General features: G+C 35.8%; 1 protein-coding gene across 1 annotated transcript in view; it reads right to left on the reverse strand.

Annotated features, from left to right (window-relative positions):
• Positions 1–862: 862 nt before the first annotated feature.
• The window catches only part of ACSS3 (acyl-CoA synthetase short chain family member 3), a gene marked incomplete at both ends in the record, with an annotated part of 75,833 nt that continues 56,883 nt past the window's right edge, over positions 863–19,812 (reverse strand). Inside the window, 7 exons of the mRNA XM_079542448.1 lie at positions 863–928; positions 1,223–1,398; positions 1,478–1,577; positions 4,893–5,015; positions 5,994–6,075; positions 15,115–15,178; positions 18,728–18,823. Of these exons, the coding sequence (XP_079398574.1) occupies positions 863–928; positions 1,223–1,398; positions 1,478–1,577; positions 4,893–5,015; positions 5,994–6,075; positions 15,115–15,178; positions 18,728–18,823 (707 nt within the window). The remainder of the gene's footprint in view (positions 929–1,222; positions 1,399–1,477; positions 1,578–4,892; positions 5,016–5,993; positions 6,076–15,114; positions 15,179–18,727; positions 18,824–19,812) is intronic.

Consider the following 19,812-nt stretch of genomic DNA (forward strand, 5'->3'; position numbering starts at 1 on the left):
CCAAAGCATAAATGCCTGCATTTATTTAAAGTACATGTTTTCCATTCAACACTACCATGGATAAATCAAGATTTAACAGGCTTGAAAGTCAGAAATAATCTATTATTCTACAAAACACACAAACAAAAAAGACACTTCAAAAAGTTACTGAACAAAGCATGTAAAAGAATCTAATTTATAACAGAAAGTCTTAGGGAAAAAAAAAAAAAAATCAGTGGAAACCAGAAAAGTAATTAAAAAAAATTAAAGCTCATAAAAATTTAAAAGGCATAAGGCTTATAATTTTTAAGTGAAGACAAGTTATGCCTGCAATGACTTTCACATTAGGATTCCTCCTTTGTGCTGTCTTCAGTTTGAATCTCACCTGCAAGATGTTTTAGTCAAACTCAAGTTACCGGTACCATTATGCAATAACGGACAGCGCAGAATCCACATCACTGGAGGCTGTCACGATGCAATTCAGCAGGGTGCTAGATTATCTCTTCTAGGTACCCTTTTTTCCTATGAAAGGCTACATGTGATGGTCTTTTGAAGTCCCTTTCAACCCGAGCTTTTCTGTGATTCCACAATTCTATCACAGTAATACAGTGACTCCCTTGAAGGCTAGAGAGATGTATGAATTCTATTTAAAATTCTTAGCAATCTTATATTGCCTTCAATGACAACACACAGAGACTTCAGTATTCTTCACTGGCTGTGACAATATGGTAAAAGAACACAGTATAGAAGAACACAGTAGAAAAGTTAAAAAAAAAAAAGTAATCCCAATCATTATCATTATTCGTTTTTAGAATATGTATTTCCTAATACAAAGTCTTTGCATGTTTCAGTAACAGACGCTTTCACTGGCCCATTATTCCATTTACTTTTTCTTCAGCACTTCTTCTATGTCTTTAAACACATTAGCATCTTCAATGGTTGGCGTTATCTGGAAAGGAAGAATATGCAAAAGCATTTAATGATAGACTGATGTCCTTCAACAGTGAATCAATTTTATTTATGAATTTCAGAATCTTCTAAATCTAATATTCAAAAATAGTAAAGGGAAAATTATCTGGAAAGCTCTGAAACATGAAAATCTTAAGTAAAACAGAGTAGAATACAATATAGTATCTGAAGTCATGGACCGGCTCTAGTATGGTCTAGAGAATTAAAACCATGATGATGTGTCTTTAGATGTGTACATGTGCCTAATTCACTAAGGCATACAGCCCCCACTTACTTTATATGGCTTTCCACTGACCAGTGCAGAAAGAGCTGAACGTGGTATCTTGCCAGAACGTGTTTTTGGTAGCTGTTTCACAAACACCCCCTTCTGGAAAGCTGCCACAGGACCAATGTTATTTCGAACCTGCTCAACAATATCTTCCAAAATCTTCTTCTCTTCTGCCTTTACATCTAGTGAAGAAGTTCATGTCCTTTAATAATTCTAGGACTCTTGCAGGTTTTAGTTACACCAGTAGAAATAATTTCTCACCGTCTCTCGGCACACACAGCGCAAAGGGAACGTGCCCTTTTAAGGCATCCTCCTGGCCTACAACAGCACAGTCTGCTACAGCAGGATGGCGGAGAACACACTGAGGGACAGAAAACAAAACTAAACTAGATTAATAATAATTTTAACATTTCAATTATGAAATTCCATAAGGAGGGACACAAAAATAGACTTACTGATTAAATACTGGCATTGGCAATTATTTAGTCAGTGCACTTCAGGACTCTAATTACACACGTTGAAAATGCATGTGTGAATACTTTCATAGGTGCCCATGTGTCTTTTTCAAATACATTTAAGAAATAAAAAATATTGGCAGCATAAGACACAAATGCAGAATCATAGAATCATGAAATAATCTAGGCTTGAACAAAGCAAAGGTGCATCCTTATAGTTTTAGAAAAGCAAGACTATCACATCCAGGTTTTTGTTAGTGTGCTTTTTCCTGGAAAAAAATGTTAGTCTAACATCATGGATACTGTGGAGTTAAGGACTAAAACCTCAGGAACTCTCCTATTACAGGGCTATGGACTCATATTCACTTTTGGCTCATCTTCGCTTATGCCTTGTATCTTTTCAGTTCTTTGCTTCATGAAGACAATTTCAACTAAAGCCAAATACAAGCCCAAGTCAGCTTGCTGCTACCTTAGTTCTCAGGTGACCAGCTTGGAAACATGAGGTCTCAACCGTCATAGACAAAAAAAGGAATTAAACCACAGCCTCCTCTTTTCTACCACACACACATGCAGTTAGACAAGTGATGGGCAGCAGCAGCACTATCTTGAACTATTTTCAGAAAAAAGATTCAGAGCTACTCTTTTGTTTTCAGTCAGCCAGCTGAGATTCTTACTTCCTGAAAGAAAATCACCAAGTTGTCTTGGTGATTGTAAAGGATACTGAGATATGTGTCACTAAGACAGGGGCTAAGCTGGACTTAAGACATCAGTAACCGAAAATCCTCTTCCAAAGCACCTAGCTTCTTCATGCAACTCCAGATCCCAGTGATATTTCACTGCATGATATAAACCTATTAGCCTGGGCCACCTCTAATCCATGAAGCATTCAATTTTGTGCTTTAAATACCCATTCTTTTTCTACTCTGCCTTCTTGACCCTGCCAGTAGCAACCTGACAGCCACAGAACTAAGAAAGAAAGAAAAAGATGAAACTACTTTTCATCTACTTTTCAGTGAATTGTAGGAAAGTAGACTGGTAAGATCTATATTAATTTCCTTCACTGGTCTATCCAAAAATCTCATCAATATGCCATTGCAACTGGGACAGGTAATTTTGTATGACCGGAATTGTAAATACTAACTTAAAAACTATCAGTTTCTTAAGATAGGCTGAAAAGATGAATGGAGAACAAAATCGGCACCAGTAAACAATTTTTAGGTGGCAAGTAAGATAAAATGAAGGTGCATTTTTTGGAATACGATCACTGGGCACAAGGGACTTCTAATGCAGCAGCAGTCAGAAATCCCACTGTCAGAAAGGGCAACTTCACATCTGTTGCATTGGACAGACAAGACTTAATTTGGGTTAAAAAGAGTCAAGAGAGTCAAGCCAAACTTGGAATCACAGATATACAGGCAAAAGAGATGGACAGATCAACACAGGCTAAGCTTACCATACTGGCTAACATTCAGTGACTGGCAAGGTTAACAGTAGAGTTACCTTATCTCAGTAAAGATGGAGCTCCACTGATACTAACAGGGATAAGAAACTAACCGTTTGACACATAGTGAAGTTGAAATTCTTAGCCAAAGCACTAAGAATATACTCATTAAGCTTGTAATGCAGCCACAATATAAACACAGATAACACTTGCTCAACAAGGTAACTGACACTTAATTAGATGACTGTTCATTAAACCTCCAATTCTGTTTTAACTGATCCTACTGAAAAGCTGTGTTCTTGTTAACGCTTTTCCAATTAACTAGCAATTTGTTGTGAATGTATTAACAATGCTATTTTTTACCTTTGTTCAAAAGACAAAAAGAAAAGCATCTGGAATTCTGTAGTGATGAAGCACTGCTTCAGGGGAAAGCTCTAACTAACAGGGTAAAAACAGCAATGCTTACCTGGGGACCAGTTTCAGACAGATACAAAGATGACACTGATGAGAAGATAATTCGGTTCCTTGTACAGCTTCAGATCTGGCCTGAAGCTAGGAAACAATACCCTTGAGCAACAGAGCAGTAATGGATAGGGATGAGATTCCCCATTGTTGCACAGCAACACAAAAAGCTCACTTCAAAGGGAAATAAGTTTAAGCAGACTGAAAGCCATCTTCGTGTCTTCACAGTCCCGTATCAGTACTGCAGCTGGTTCAACTCTGGCTGACTGATCCTTTGAAGGACTGCCTGCTTTTATCAGAATTTGTTCTATTCCATGCAGTCAGAGTTCTGTCTATACTTCAAGTTATCTAGTCTTAAAAAAAAACCCAAACCACTGCAGTCGTCGAAACATAACAATGTAATGTATTGCTAAAACCAGTATCACAAAGCAAAACAAAAACCAAATGCACAACAAACTAGTTTGAAATTCAGTTAACAGTTAAATTCAGAGGTTTATAAAAGGATTTTTCCTTGTACATATCTTACACACCTTTTCCTAGTCCCCCTGAATAAAAAAAAAAACTGGTATCATTTGGAACTAGCAGTCACAGCACTTGTGAAGAAGGAAGTGAAAAGAGACTTGAAATTCAGACAGAAATATGAACTGTGATATTTGCAACCTTATGAGTTGCACAGCAACTACATTAATGATTTTTAATTTATCAGTGGGATTTAACAGAAATTTCCACTCTTTATTTAGTACTTCTCATACGGTAAGACTGATACAAAAAAGCTCTCGAACAGAGAAGGATTTCTTCAAATTCTTCAAATGAAGAAAAAACAGCAAATGTTAGTCTATGTTAAAAGAATTCAAGACAACACCAAACATTTTAAAAAACAAAAAAAAACCACAACTGAAAAGTTTATTTGAGGAGTAAATGTTTCTAATCCTAAAGTGACTGCAGCAGCTAATGCAAGGAATTGACATGCTGAGCCTACATTAGCATAAAGTGTTCCCAAGAAAACATGTCATTAGAGCATTATGTCATTAGAGCATATGTCATTAGACAGAATACTTTCTGTTCTACCATACTGCCCCTTAACTCATATGTCAAATCATGCCTATTATATCAAGCCTATGGTATTAAATGCTTTATATTGTTCTGGAAAGACCCTTAATAGGAAAGATCTGAAGCAATTAATGTTTTTACTAAAAGTATTAATGCAAATGCAATTGAGAAAAGCAGAAAGGAAAATTTCTGAGATTTTCTGTCTCCATAAATTTGGCTTACTTTATGTATCTTTCACTCTTCTATATTACTTCCAGGAAGTGCTCACCTCTTCAATTGCACCTGCTGAAATTCTGTGTCCTGCAACATTGATCACATCATCAGCTCGAGACAGAACATATAAATAGCCATCTTCATCCATATAGCCTGCATCCATAGTATCATAATATCCCTAAACACAACACAATTAAAAAAAAAAAAAAATCACAAAAAAACAAAACTTCAGAAAATGCTAGTAAGAAGAGCCATTTATTTCCCATGAAACCAACAAACAAAACTGATTGTGTCAAATGAAGTAAGTTGTTGATGTCTGAAAGATTTAATTCTATGTTATTTTTCACCATTCTTATGTCATCATATGCCTTGCAGCTTTCTTTCCAGGTTTTTGCAGCCTTTATTAAGACAGAAGATGGAATACATAAACCTGAACTTTTTCCACTCGGCCTGCTTTAATCCCTGACAGCCCAGGGAAGAATACTGCCTGAATCTACACAAGAAAACTGGAATTGTTACAACATAACGACACTTGTCAAACTGACCCTAAAGATACTCCTGTTTGCTGTATTCATCCATACACCATCAACATGGCAGTACAATCTGTCTGCTTGGGTCTCATTTACTTTTACTGAAACCAAATGAACTCCATTCTGGACAGCCTATCTGTACCAGCTGATCAATTTCTATGTGGAAAGGAGGCAAGTCCTTAGATATTTCATCTGATGTGGAGGTATTCAGTGAGGAGCCTCCTATGTATTTAAATGCATTGCAGACAAGTGCATATTCTGGACTGACATTAAATTAGAACGGCTGCATATCAAGAGTAGAAGGATATCTGAAGCTATTCTAGACTAAGGTTGCAAATGTGGCAATGTTTTTAGACCAAATGACATAAAACAACTTTCAGGTTTGGAAACTTGATGTTTACTACTTTTGTTTCAGATCTGAAAAAATTCAGTATCCCTAGAAGCTGAAGAACTATGAAGAAATGTTTACCATGAAATGTTCTCAATACTGTAAGAAGCATATCAAAGATCTCCCATTAATATAAGACATCATATATATATTTTTTTACATTATCCAATTTAGACTTCACATTATTCAGTGCTGCAAGATTACTAAAAGTTTATATAACTCATTTTGTAATTCTTACTGGAAATTTCTGGAAATATAACTTGTGGAATGCTTCCTGATTTTCCCAAAGTCCTGAGAATGCTCCAGGAGGCAAAGGTAACCTTAAATTGAGAAGATTGGGTAAAATAGTTAGAACATTCAAAAAGTACAGCTTCTGCTCTCCGTTTACAGTCAGACAAACAATCCCTGAGAAGGAATAAGATCAACATATTGTTAAAAAAAGTCTTAACATATAAATAGCATAACACTAAACTGTATCTAAGTCAAAACTCATAGATTGCATAAGCAAAATGATGCTTGGTCTAGCAAACACTATATACTATATTATAAATGCTACCAGCATTCAGCTTTCATCATTTCAACAAATTAAGTATCTGTCAGAAATGTGTGCACAGATGCTATGATTCAGACAACTTCATTATAGGTATTTCTCTCTCTAAAGCATATAAACCCATGTACAGTCATGCAAATTATCAGGTATATACATCTTCAGTTTCTGTAAAAAGATATAATTCAACTTTGACCACAATAATCTGAAACAAAATATTTCCCTTCCTTTAGCCGTGCATTATCTCATTGGAGTTATTTGAGGAGTTCTTTGAAGTATATTGTTAAAAAAAAAACCATTTTAAAGCATTCTAAAATGACTGGATATTTTAAATTTTATTTTCTGTATAAATAGGTATATAAATATATATATATATATATATAAAATATATATATAGAAGTAGTGAAATTCAAAAATTCTGGAATGATTTATTAGCTAAACTTTCAATACATACTATATATCCACTCTTCAGGCAAGGGTAGGGGCATGACAAAAGACAGAACATTTCACATTGCTATCTGCCAGATGGAGAAGATACAGAAGTCTCAGAAAATGAAGGAGTAGTCATTTTTTTTCCTTTAAAGCTTTTATTGGCAGTTCAAGTAAACTGTGTTTAATCCTAATAGATCCCTATTCAGACATACAACATTCACAAATTTTATAAAGCTTAACCCTAGCATTAGCATGATCGTGCCAGTAAACTATTTATACAGGTAAAATTCTAAATGCCTTCTAGAAAATGCATATGTCTACATTCCTAACAAGCAAATCTTTATCCAGAAATATTTTATTTTTCACTCTGATAGTGTCTCTGCGACCCCAAAAGGCAACATTCTCCAGCAGTGAAGCACTCCTCAGTACTGCAGAAATACTGATACCCTGACAAGCCTTCTGTGATGTTCAGGTCACAGAACAGGTGCTTCCAGCTCAGTGAGATGCAATTCTAACATTACAGCTGTAAAAATATTTTTTCTAAGTTTTATATATTCCTACCTAAGAAAGATACAAATAATATGGACTACACTGAAAAAGCCACATCACATAACAATGATTCAAATTCATGACTTTTACAATCACAGGTATCTTATGCTTAATTCAATTTAAGTAACATAATAGAATATACTACTGTAAGTACTACTATTATCTCTGAGAATTCTGGCTATTTTAAGTCACATTCCCTAACAGTACAGTTAAGGCAAGGCTAAACAGGCCAGATACTTCCCAGTTAGGCACCACGGTTTCAGGAGGGCAGGTTGGCTTCTACCCATCTAGTAGAAACACACTAGCCTACCTTAAGCATCCTTGCAATACATAAACATGACAGAGTATGTGCCTCAAATAAATAAATAAATAAATAGAAAAGTGATGTTTGTTGAGTTTAAAATAAATCTCTTGTTCACATTCCAAAGCATCCATTAGAGAATGATAATTACAACGGTTGTTGCCTGGTTGTTGATATCATAGCAATTCTTAGAAGCTTCAGTCATTGCAAATTTTGAACTTTCAATTTATTTAAGTCTGAAACATCCCTCTGATAAGAGAGAAATGATAATTCATGTTGACAAAATCCTTAATTTCTCCACAGCTCTACTCTGTGGTTTTCAGTTGGTATTCATTCAACAGAAGAAACAATTTTAATGGTGAAATGAGAAAAAAACATTTTGCTTTCCGTAATTACAATCATTCTGAAATCCAAACCAAGAAGTGGAAATATACCAGCAAAAATAGAATCCCTGCTCCCATCACCACTGCTCGGTTGGTTTGTATTAAGGAAAACTGCAATGAATAGTGCATCCAGAGTGCATATTGCTGAGAAGCAGGGAAAGTAAAATACAGACTACCACGGGTATCTTTACAGTACAAAATACAGCACAAAACACAAAATCCGAAAATGCTCCTTCATTGCTTTTTATAAAACGCTATTTGTAGTTCAGACTGCATTCCGTCTCCTATGCAAAACCCAAATGCCATCTTGTATGTGTCCATCTTTCAGGCAAAATAATTCCTCAGCAATGGGCCCATAACACGAGCTTGCATGCTTTTTAAGCATTGCTTCACAGCTCATTTGCTTTTCATACAACACTGGCTGACCTTGCACAGAAGAACCCACCTCTAACTCAGCCCAGAAACAACTGGCTGTGTGTGTCCCATCATTTCAGGATGCCACTTGACTAAACATTGCAAGACTTTTTGTTGGTGGAAAAAGAAAAAAAAATTACTGACAGCACTCAAAAGTTCTTTTAAAGAGAAAAAAACAGATTCTGAAAAGTACAAATGGAAGTCAAAACTATTAAAGACACTACCTTGCTGGAAGTTTTCGGAAAAAATACATCCCTTTATTTTATGGTAGACAATGGCAGTTACAGGCTGTTCATTACAGCCAGTCAAAGCAACTGTATGCCACTGTCACAAGAATTCAGCCTGTGAATGGAGCTAAGTCATCTTGACTGGCACCTATATTATTACTCAGCATTTACGTAATGCTGTGTGTAAACGTTACTCTTTCAAAAAATCCTTGATTCTGTGTTTGAAAACCCTCTCCAATCTTGAAGCTTTTTCAGATACAAGGAACAACAATACTGGAACACAGGTGGAGAAGGGGTAAATGAAGAGAGAGGATCCTGAACGTTTATTTACCAGTCTGCATAAAATACTCCCTTAGCTGAAAAGAGTCAGAGATAGTAGTTGGTTTCAGTGTGGATTTAGGACGAAAAAAAACCCTACAAGTTAGTGAGCAAAAGGAAGAACATTACAAAAATTACTGAAGTGCCTGGAAAGAGTTAAAAAAAGTTTGAATGTTGCCCACAGGTATTCAACTCAATTTTGGAGAAATGTTCCCACATTGCAAGTGTAAAAGGAAAAGGCAAAGCTGAGAAAAAAACATGTGGTGAGCTGGAAGAGAGATCTTGGATAAATTATATTCAAGTAAGCTACATAAGTTAAACTGCAAATTTCTTTCAGCCAAGCTCTCCACCAGTCTCATTCACATCTTTTCCAAAACCCAGTTTCTCAGCCGTCTTTTACAATACAGACATCAGAACCAGAACTGCAAAATAATGCGTTATTTTACTAATGTCACATCAGCCCCTGAATAACAAAGGATCATAATGCCTGCTTTGTCCACTACCACCTACCTTCCTTCATCCAGAGATAAATCCACTCTAACACAAGCACCTAATTAGAAAGTTTTTGCTTTCTAGAGTACAGTCCTTCATTTTAAAATATAGCAAACCATTCTTAGGTGTATGGCTGTTAGTTACAAAAATGTACTGAAGGGGTCTTTGTAGGATGACACTCTTTCTTTACACTTTTTTACAAGAAACACTTCTCTCTCTGCAGCAGTCTTCCTTGAGGGCAGCCACACAACAGGTCTGGAATACGCTCTCTTCCACACTGTCTTTAATTTTCTGCTACTTTAAGTAATAATTAAGTATCTTATATGAAAAAAATCAATAGGAAAACTATTTCCAAAACAGAGTAGATCAATAAAACAAAACAAAATGATAACTCAACCAATGGAGGTATTGCTTAATCATCTTCAGACACTCCAGCAGTCATTTATGAGGAAGATAAATGTTCCTCAGCCTGTTCAAATATTTCAATTTGGAGGATTACTACATCTATATAAAGAAATTTCAGAATAATGAGCATCATTTTTTATCATTAGATCAAATTTAATGATAAAAGTATCTGTTCTCTCAGCTAACGTCTTCTCTCTCTCTCTCTCTCTCTCTCTCTCTCTCTCTCTCTCTCTCTCCTGTCCTCCTTGTCTTCTTGGAGTGGGGCACAGCACAAGCAAGATGTGTAGCCTTTTCCATGGGCTTATCCCACACTAGAACACTGAGCTGTTCCCCATCAAGCATTAAAAGGTGGTTCTTCATTTTCTTTAATTTTTATTTTTCTTAGTGTACTGAGACACCAGTGTCCTGTGAAAGATCACATGTTCTTCCTTTCTCTTTCCTTTCCTTTAAGCTCTTTTGGTTAACACATTTCTGTTGTGTATCTTAATGACTTCATTCCTGGCTTCAGGCTGCTTGTTGCTGTAACGCACTTCCACAGCCATACTGATTTTTTTTAAATGCATTATGAGAAGTATTAAATGAGTAAGCTTTTTACTGAACAGCTAACTGTTTGCTCTGCAAACACTGTATAAAGCTTGAACACAGGGCCACAAACTGTGAAACTGTGAATGGGTTGCCTACTTCTGAACATCTTTTCATTACAGAATAAAATCTTTATGGCATTTGCCTTATTTCTATCCAGCCAACACAAAATCTAAAATTATACAAAGCTGTACACTTACCCATCCTTTCCAAAACCTTGTCAATGTTTTACCCTCCTACAGATTTGTGTGACTGTATATAGCGGGGTGGATCATCACTAGAATCAGTGCAACCTCTGACAGAACATTAGCGTTGTCTTTTCTCTTTCTCCACCAACCCTAAATTCTTGAAAAATCACTTCAGAATTACTGCACAATGCAAGCACAGTGTCTCTCATCTGTGTGAATATGCAACAGAAATTCTTATCTGTTTCTGTGAAGAATGGTGAAGCTGCTTTTTAAAATATGTATTGCAAAAAACTCTGTTGTAGTGGCACAAAACTAACTACACAAACACTAGAGGAAGCGTAAGATGTACAGGCACTCCTGAAAGGATCTAGAGGAAAATTTGCTAATAGACATTACATTCAGGATAGAATCATTTTATGGCAAATGGCTCTTCCAGTTGTGGATGAACATAATGTTAGCTAATGAGACAATGCTGACAACTGTCTCATTAAATAAACATAATGAGTTTATGATCCTCATAATGTAAAAGAGCTTCCCAAGGCACTAGAATTTGAATGGTATTTCTTCATGCTAACATTCCTTACAAACACAAACAACATGGAAAATTCTCACTGCTTATCATAATTGCACGTATGAACATACACAAGCACATTTTTTCAGGCGTGTATTAAGTATAGGCAGGTCCAAACAACACAAGCAGCACTGGGCCACTAAATCAGACTGGTCTTAATAAAGGATACAGAACCGTTGCTGCTATCATTTTCACTTCAGAATAAGTTCTAAGTTAACTACCCTTCATGTTCAGAGATTCTAGCTCAAAAAAATGTACATTTAAAATCACTTTATACAAAACCATCTTCATAAGCTGCAGTTGTCTTCATTTTCTCTTCTCCTTTCATCATAAATTTTATGATACTGCATTTGATTACTTTATCCTGGAAGAACTTTGAAGTCAAAATGTTATTGCACTGTCCAGGTAAATTAGCTTCTATGCACATTCTTGTCAGTAAAAAATCTCTCCAAAGGGCACACAGATGATGATTATATGAGGTAAGTATGAGTAAAGAAGGTAATATACCTGGAGCAGGGAGATAGAGTAATAAGAATGATCTCTCTAAACTATTTGACTCTTGCAGGATATATTTTTAAGACTTCACTGCAAGAACAGACATTTTAAATACTATACTTACAAGCACTGCAGGCTTCAGGCAGCCCCCAACGGTCCTTACCAGCAGTTACACTGGGCTAAAAATAACCAAGAGCTGCATCATACCACTTTTGCACAGCTTGTGCTGTAGGCACTGTGTGATCATACTCTTCTCCAAGAAATACTGAAGAATATTTTCTCAGCTCATGTATGCTGTAGATAAAGCAAACACTTGTACAAGCCTGTTTCTTTCTAAAGCAGTAAACTGTATTTTGCTGCTGAGTATGTGACAGAGGAATAGCCAAAACTAGCCTGACTCCCCAACTGTCTTCAGGACACATCGGGAGAACCCTGAGGTGAGAAGTAAAACCTTCTAGAAACAAGGATCATCCCCACTGTTCTAAGTGTGAATATTGGTCTGCTGAAGAAATGCAGAAAGGCTTCTTTTGCAGGAGGGCTTTATGAAAATTAACCCTAATATCAAAAAAAGAAAAAAAGAAAAAAAGAAAAAAGAAAAAAAAGTTTTTAATGCTAAACAATAATTCAGCTGGATGCAGCATAAGATAGAAAATGTGTTGTGATTAACCTAACAACCACAGATTCTTATGATTAAACATTGGAGGAAATTGTCACTTATTAGAATGAAACCTGGAACAAAATACTAACATGCTGCATACCATAATACTCTAAAGCCAACTTCTGTTAACAGACTGGAGGTTCAAATGTTGCAAGTGATAAAACATCCAGAATTGGTCTCCTAGAGCTTCTCAGCACATTACCTTGTTTTTTACTTTTTTTTTTTTTTTTTTTAAAACAGTTAAGTTGAAGAATGAATTTTAGGAGGTCCTACTATCTTGGAAAAGTGTCAGAAAAAACACTGGAACAGAAAGAAGGATGACAATTAACCTACTAAAACTGTTTTCATATCTTTTTTTTTTTTAAAAAAAGTGTAATTTCTCCCTTACTCTTCCTCTTATTTCAGAATGGCTATTACAACAAATAAGGATATGGTAAAATAATAGCTACCCTGTACCTACCTTAAATAATACATTGTATAACAAAAGCAAAACAACAACAAAAAAAAAAAAAAAAAAAAGAAGAAAAATTTCCTCACTACTACCCTATTGATTTGTGTGGCTGCAGCAAAAACCACGCCAAGAAAGATAAAATAAAAAAAAAAAAAAATCAATCATAAACATATTTTTAATCCCTTAAGAAAAAAAGTTTAAATATGGGGCAGTGTCAGGGAAGATAAATCTCGACTTCAAGAGTTTGGCAATAGCCCCAATAGGATCTCCTCATGTGGCAATATCCCCTTCTGACAGGCACGTAAATACCAAGTTACAACTCAGAAATGGTATCTGCCTGTTTGCAGATAATAATGTAATTCAGCTTGTTTAGCAGAGAGCTGCTAAGGATGGAATTCATTTCACTTAGCTTTAGATAGCTAAGCTCTGTGTCAGCAGAGAAACATAAGCACATCTGGAAGTTTATTTATTCCATCCTAGTTAAATGCTTGTGACATGCTTTTCTTTTAAAATATCTTTCTGTATCCAATGATTACAAACCTAAGTTTTATGATGGCAATAGTAAGGCACTAAAGAGACAAGAGCTTCAGAAGATAGCCTTTCACTCTGACCTACTTTAGTGACACCGCAAAGCACAGTTTATTAAAGGCTTGAGCAATTTAAATTATTCATACTCCATAGTGGAATGAATGCACAATCTTATGGGTGTCACAGAAAAATGATGTCTAAATCTAAGTCTGCTGATTCAGGAAAGATTGTGCACTTCAACATACGTCTGTGAGTCCTGGTGGCTAGGCCTAAAGTGCTCAAAGTTAGACAGGGCATAGACTTCCACCTGAAAATACATCTGTGTCATGCAGTACAACAACCTCCTGTGATACTATACCTCAGTCTCCACACAAGTCTAGTTACATTAGACAGCAATATGTCCGAGCAAACTCCTCAATTTAGAAACTCAGACTCCCAAGCAAGCACCATGCAGCAAAACAGCCTGTATATTCAGTGCTGTGCTTCTACAGCATGCTCCAGTGCTTGCAGTATACGTGCATCTCATCTCCAGCTCACCTGCCTATTGCCTCAACCCTCATTTAAGTTCTCTCCTTAACCACTCATCAGAATCAGTACACCTGTCCCACTGTTTTTGGTTTCTGAAAACCTTCAGTTCCCTGAGATTTAATGCTTATCTTTTTACTTCCTTCCATTCATCTAAGCAAGTATGAAGAATGTGAGTCACCACGACTCCCCTTAATTTTACCAGAACAGAAGCTGATTAATGTATTTCTACTGGGAGTTGTATTTGCCGGCAGTTACGTATTTTCAGAACCTAAGTATTTTCTGTGAGTGAAAACAGAGAAGGCCAGAGCTAACATGTTAATCACATTGTAGCTATCTAGTTGAGGAAAATCCCCTTTGCTTAAACACAAGTGAAACATCTAGAATACACAGCTGGCACATGCTACGGAAAGCAATAACCTTTTGAGTCTTAAGATGTACGGAAAGGTTCTGGAAAAAGGGAGACTGCAGAAAATAAGCGAAATGTAACTGATGTTCACAGCTCACATTAAACAGAGGCTCCCATATCTAAGAAAACATCCTACAAAAGTTGTGCTTCAAAAAAATCTTATGCAACTCATCTGACAAGATTCTGGTAAATTGCATTGAAAAACAAAAAAAATGACTAGCTGATGTATCTAAAGACTTGTTGGCTTTTTTTTTATTTGGTTTTTTTTTGGGGGGGGGGGGGGTTAATTTTTTTTTCTCCTCCTCCTTGTTTTTTGCTGGAATCTTTCCCTATATGTATTCTGTCTGAATGCTGCCATAGCAGAACTGTCTGTTCCACGCAAAGTACTCTCAGAGACATCTTGCTCTTTTTACAAAGATCAGGAAACGTCTTCTCTCTTTAAGAACACACATCACTGGGGATTAAGAGGCAGTGAAAGGGCAGGTAGTATCGCACCGGTACACCAAAGCACGTGAATCTCAACTGCTCTATTATTTCCCTAAACTGAAAGATGAAGAAGCATAGGGAATAATTAATTTAATACTGTGCTCACCACAACAATGCTTAATCCTGTGCCAGCAGTCTGGCAATTAAGAAAATGGATAACTTTGCTGTAATTTAAGAAAAACAAAACAAAACCCCAGAAAGCACTCTCATTCACCTACATAATTTCATCTGCAGTTTTTCAAGATTAATTAACACTAAACATTCCAGCAGTTTGCAATTAACATTAGAGACTGACCTATTTTCAATTCTTAAAACATCAATTACTGTTGAATATATGAATTTTGGTCAAAAGACAACCACCTCACCTCATCCTCTTAACTGTAAGATACTTTGCTTACTTTACCACAATATTTCCTAAAGTCTTCGCCTTCACTGGTTCCTTATTTTCATCCAGAATCATCACTGTAAAACAGTAATATGGAAAGACAACTCCTGTTAAGATAGGTGGAGGAAAGAGTTTTTCATTATGAATATCAACTTATGCCACACTGGAGAACAATAATACACCAAGCAACGAAAGGTATTAAGTACTTTGGGAGTACTATACTGGATGACCTCATAACATTATTAACATTCAGCCTTAAGTACAAGAAGCTTTAAACAATACTTGTGTTCTGGGAGTAGACAGAGAACAAAGTCAAAAAGGGAGAAATACAGAACTGTAAGTAAAAGGAGCCTTCATACTGAAAAATCCAAGCTTGTATATAATGAAGTATCCTTCAGATGCATGAAAAATATGAGCAAAAAGGGTTCGGATAAGACAAGTAAGAAATAACTAAGATTACTCGGGGTTCATCTAGCAAATGCAAGAAATGTTATTAGCAATAAATAAATGTGCCTGCTTTTCAGAGGCTCTCAGGAGGCTCCGAAAGATGCTCCCCACCAACAAGGGTTACTCTAGCCTAGCACAAAGAAATAAAATAACTTGGGAATAATCCAAAGCCACACAGCAGGGTAACACTAGAGAACACCAGAAAATCCAGACCTTGGAACAGAAGACTTTCCTGGATGACATTGACCCATCACCTTCAGATCATATCTTGGTATGGCGGATGTAGTTTTCTGGGGAAAAACACCTGAAATAGCCTCCTCAGTGCAGTCATCTGGGAAAATCCATCATAACCACCCATTCTATCTGAAGGCACAGGCATAAGGAAGGAATGGTAGATGGCTATGGTATTGCTTAACTAGAGTATTAACTTGGCCTAGATGAGTGGAATTAAAGTGAAATGACTAAACTATGGAAAAACAGAGAGGAATGTTTTTGACAGATTGGGCTGACATGGATTTAAAAAATGCTTTTTGAAGCCTGCCCAAGCAAATAAAGCTACGTTCAGCTGGAATTAAATTAATACAAATAATCTTACATTCTGTACTAAGAAGTTAAAGAGCAAATGATGAAGAGAGGATGACAGACTTCTGAGTAAAACCTTGCTAAGAGTTTTATGAGTTACATCATATCGTTATCTGTCTGTCCATAGAAAGCCAAACATCTGTAATTGCTCTATATCTGTCTGAAGCCACTGCTTCAGAGGATGGTATTTTTTAAGTAATTGAAGAGCCCTTTGAAAACAAGGGCTCAGTAGACAGGCAAGTCAGTCAGTTCTTCAGCTCAGTGAGCTGGAAGGAGAAACAGGGGTAGGAGATCAAAAGCATGAATGGAAATACAAAAAACACTCCAATGAAAAACAGCAGACTGTTGTAAATAAAATCCACTTCAAATCTTTAAACATTTTTTTTCTTTCTTACATCTTTTTAGACACCACGAGAACATGGAAATGTTACATTTTGAGAATTTAGACTCAGAATAGAGCGATACAAACCCTGTATCTTTCAGTGCTCCCCATCAGCTTATTTTCCTATTTTTATTATATCAAAGTAAAATGTAAAGAGTTTATTTTATGAGGGTAGGAATTCCAGTATTTATTCCCCTTCTTGGTAAAATGCATTTCAATGTACTAAAATCTGGGGAAAGTGGATGCTACACTGTTTACTACTTTATTACTGAATAACTGAATAACAGACTTAATGCTTCACAATGTGAGACTTGCTTCAGTTTGTGAACAGTGCTATGAAATTATCTGAAAAAGGTAGAAGTAGACCAAAGAGTAAGTACAACTCAATGTCAGATTTAAAGCAAAAGTGCTAGAAATTATTATGGTATCTCCATTCGCATTTAAATGCATTTGCACCATTACACTTTGAAATTATAAATGCTGCTTTGAAAGATTTTGGCTGTATTTCGAAAGAAAAGAAGTAGATTTGTAGCTTTCTGCATATGTCATAGCATAAATAAGATGCTATTAACATCCGAAAATCACTACAAATTACACATATATTCCAAGAATACGAAATCTTCTACATGGCACAGAGAACCCTTCTCATTGATACAGTAACAGCAGCCAAAACAACCTCAGAGCAGACCTGGGTGACAGCAGTCAGTGCACAGTAATTTCAAGATTCACTATTTCATGAATGGCTGCATTACTGAGCATTACTGGCTTCAAACCAAAGACTGAAAATGGTACAGTTCTATCCTAAAACTTCAATGAATTTCAGTATTCACTTGATTTTTTTTTTTTTTTTTTTTCCTTTTTATTGCATGTTTTAAGGTATTTCCTCTGTTCTGTGTAAAGGAATTACTTATTTACATTTGATGCCATGTTTCAAAAATACATAAATCATTTTTACGTTCTTTCTCCTCACAGATTTGTTTGGCACAACATTTTTTCTAGGCATGTGTAATGCAATTACATTCTTTCACTCTTCCCTAAATTTATGGCTTTGTTTTAATGCTGTTTTTAACCTATAGTTTGTCTTCGTGCTGTAAATGCCAAAACACAGATCTGCTGAAAGTGGTTATTTTCTTAAATGTTCATTCCAATCTGTATCTATTAGAATCAAAAAGAGCAAGGATTTTTCTGCCCAAGGATGTGAGAATCTTTCTGGAAGATAATTTGATCTTTAAGAAATTTAATTACTTTTTGGACTTCAAACAACTCTTGAAATTTGTGTTAACATCAGAATTCCCAGGTATGAAAGTATTTTTGCATTCTTAATCCTGTAACCACATTCTCTACATACAAATAGCTTCCTGATAATGCTCTTGCTTTTAATGTTTGTTCATAGCCTGCAGTTTCTCCCAGCTGGAAATAAATACGCTCCACAACTACTAGAAGATACTGCATTGAGCACCTCTCTCAAAAATGAGTTCACATCTGTACATACAGGCAGCATACTGGCTTTGATTTAAAAAGAAGAAAAAAAAAAAAGAATTGAACAGGTTAATAGGAAAATTCATTTTTCCAATAGAAAATTTTACAAGCTGCTTGTTAGTTCACTAGTGACATATCAGTGGAAGGCATTGATGTTACACTAAGAATTCTCTTTATGCACTTCAGGATACTCCTCATATGAAATAGCGGCATCAAAAGAAAATAATAATAAGTGAGTCTCCGAGACGTGATTATTTGATGTACATCTCCCAAAACAAAACTATTTAGGCTCTGAAAATAGATAATATAGATGTGAGAGAACACTCAAAGTGCAAGTTAAAGCAATTATTTGTCTACTTATTTCCTCTTCTGCTGATGGTTATTACTAACATTCTTCTTCCCAACATGCCAATACATTTTACTGCTGCTTCTCATTTAATTAGTGTGATTGTAGACAAAGCCTTAAAGCACAGTATTCTTTACGTATCTTTGTTACATCCAGTTTAGAAATACATGCCATCCCTTTTGCATAATAATAGTACAAGTAGCTGATCAACAATTTTGATAATTACTCTGAATTTGTTATGTACAGTCACATTTCACAAGACAAAAAAAACCAGAGCTTCTTGTTACGAGACAGAGGAAAATCTGTTAGCAAAATGCTTTCCCTACGAGGTCTAAAAACTAAAGTGCACTTAAATTGCACATAAGCAATATGGTTTTCTAGCAACCTTACCATTGTATCCTGGCACTGGTTTTCCTGCCTGTCCGGGTGGAGGCGTTGTAGAGTTCCCCAAACCAACACAAGAAGCAGTTATTGGAGAACCAGATTCTGTTAAAAGAAAATAAGTATGTTAGGCAAGATTTCTCTTACTATTATTTAGTAAATATTGCTTCTAAATTTTCTAAGTTCAGCATATAACAATTAAAAAAAAAAAAATTAAATGCCAGACAAGCAATGAGAGAGTTCAGAAGATTTGTATGTGTTATATAGCAAATAGAAACTCATCACAGAAATTTGCATTCTTCACATGGGAAGTTTTTGCATTACACAGTAGAAAATTCAGAATTAACATCTTTATGTTTGCATTACACCTGTGGCTTATTCTGCTATGTTTACACCACATCAGTAGGAAACTGCCTACAGCAAAGCCATGATAAACACTGCGTGTGATAGATGCATTTCAGTGGTTATTTCACTAATCAGTGTTGTATTCGAGAAAAAACAAGAACCAATTCTTGGTTGATTATCTTATCACTGTAGGGCAATATCAAAGTATCGGTTGTTCTATTGTGGAATTGAAAAATTCTATCAATTCTCAGGTCTGGAAGGTTATGCAGAATCTACAAAACAATATTGGTTAAGATGATCACAGAAAAGGTGGCCCCTCACAGAAAAGTAAATAATTCAGCTAAGTCAGAAATACCTCCCTTATACCTACCTCCTGAAGCTACCATTAGAATTTCTTGATGAGAACTACTTCAAATAATGAAAAGGTTCAAAAAGAAATAAGGTACAGAAGTCAGACATAAATTTCACATGCTGCCAAAATAAAGGCATACTGAAAGGAATACTCTAAGGAAGAGGAATCAAACTGCTGCAAGACTTTGTGATCATAGTCCAGCTGCTTTCTACTCCTGCACCTAAAAACATGAAAGTTTTACTATCTGCAGCACTATTAGAGGTTTTGTGTTTCTGGGTGTTTTTTTTTGCCAGAAGACAAATTTCTCCCAGATTTTGAACCTTAGAAAGATATCCCCATAACTGCAGACAAATGAATTAAGCATTTGCACTACGTACCTTTGCTCCCTGCAAGGAGC

The sequence above is a fragment of the Tetrao urogallus genome (assembly GCF_951394365.1).
Source record: "Tetrao urogallus genome assembly, chromosome: 1".
Taxonomy (NCBI): domain Eukaryota; kingdom Metazoa; phylum Chordata; class Aves; order Galliformes; family Phasianidae; genus Tetrao; species Tetrao urogallus.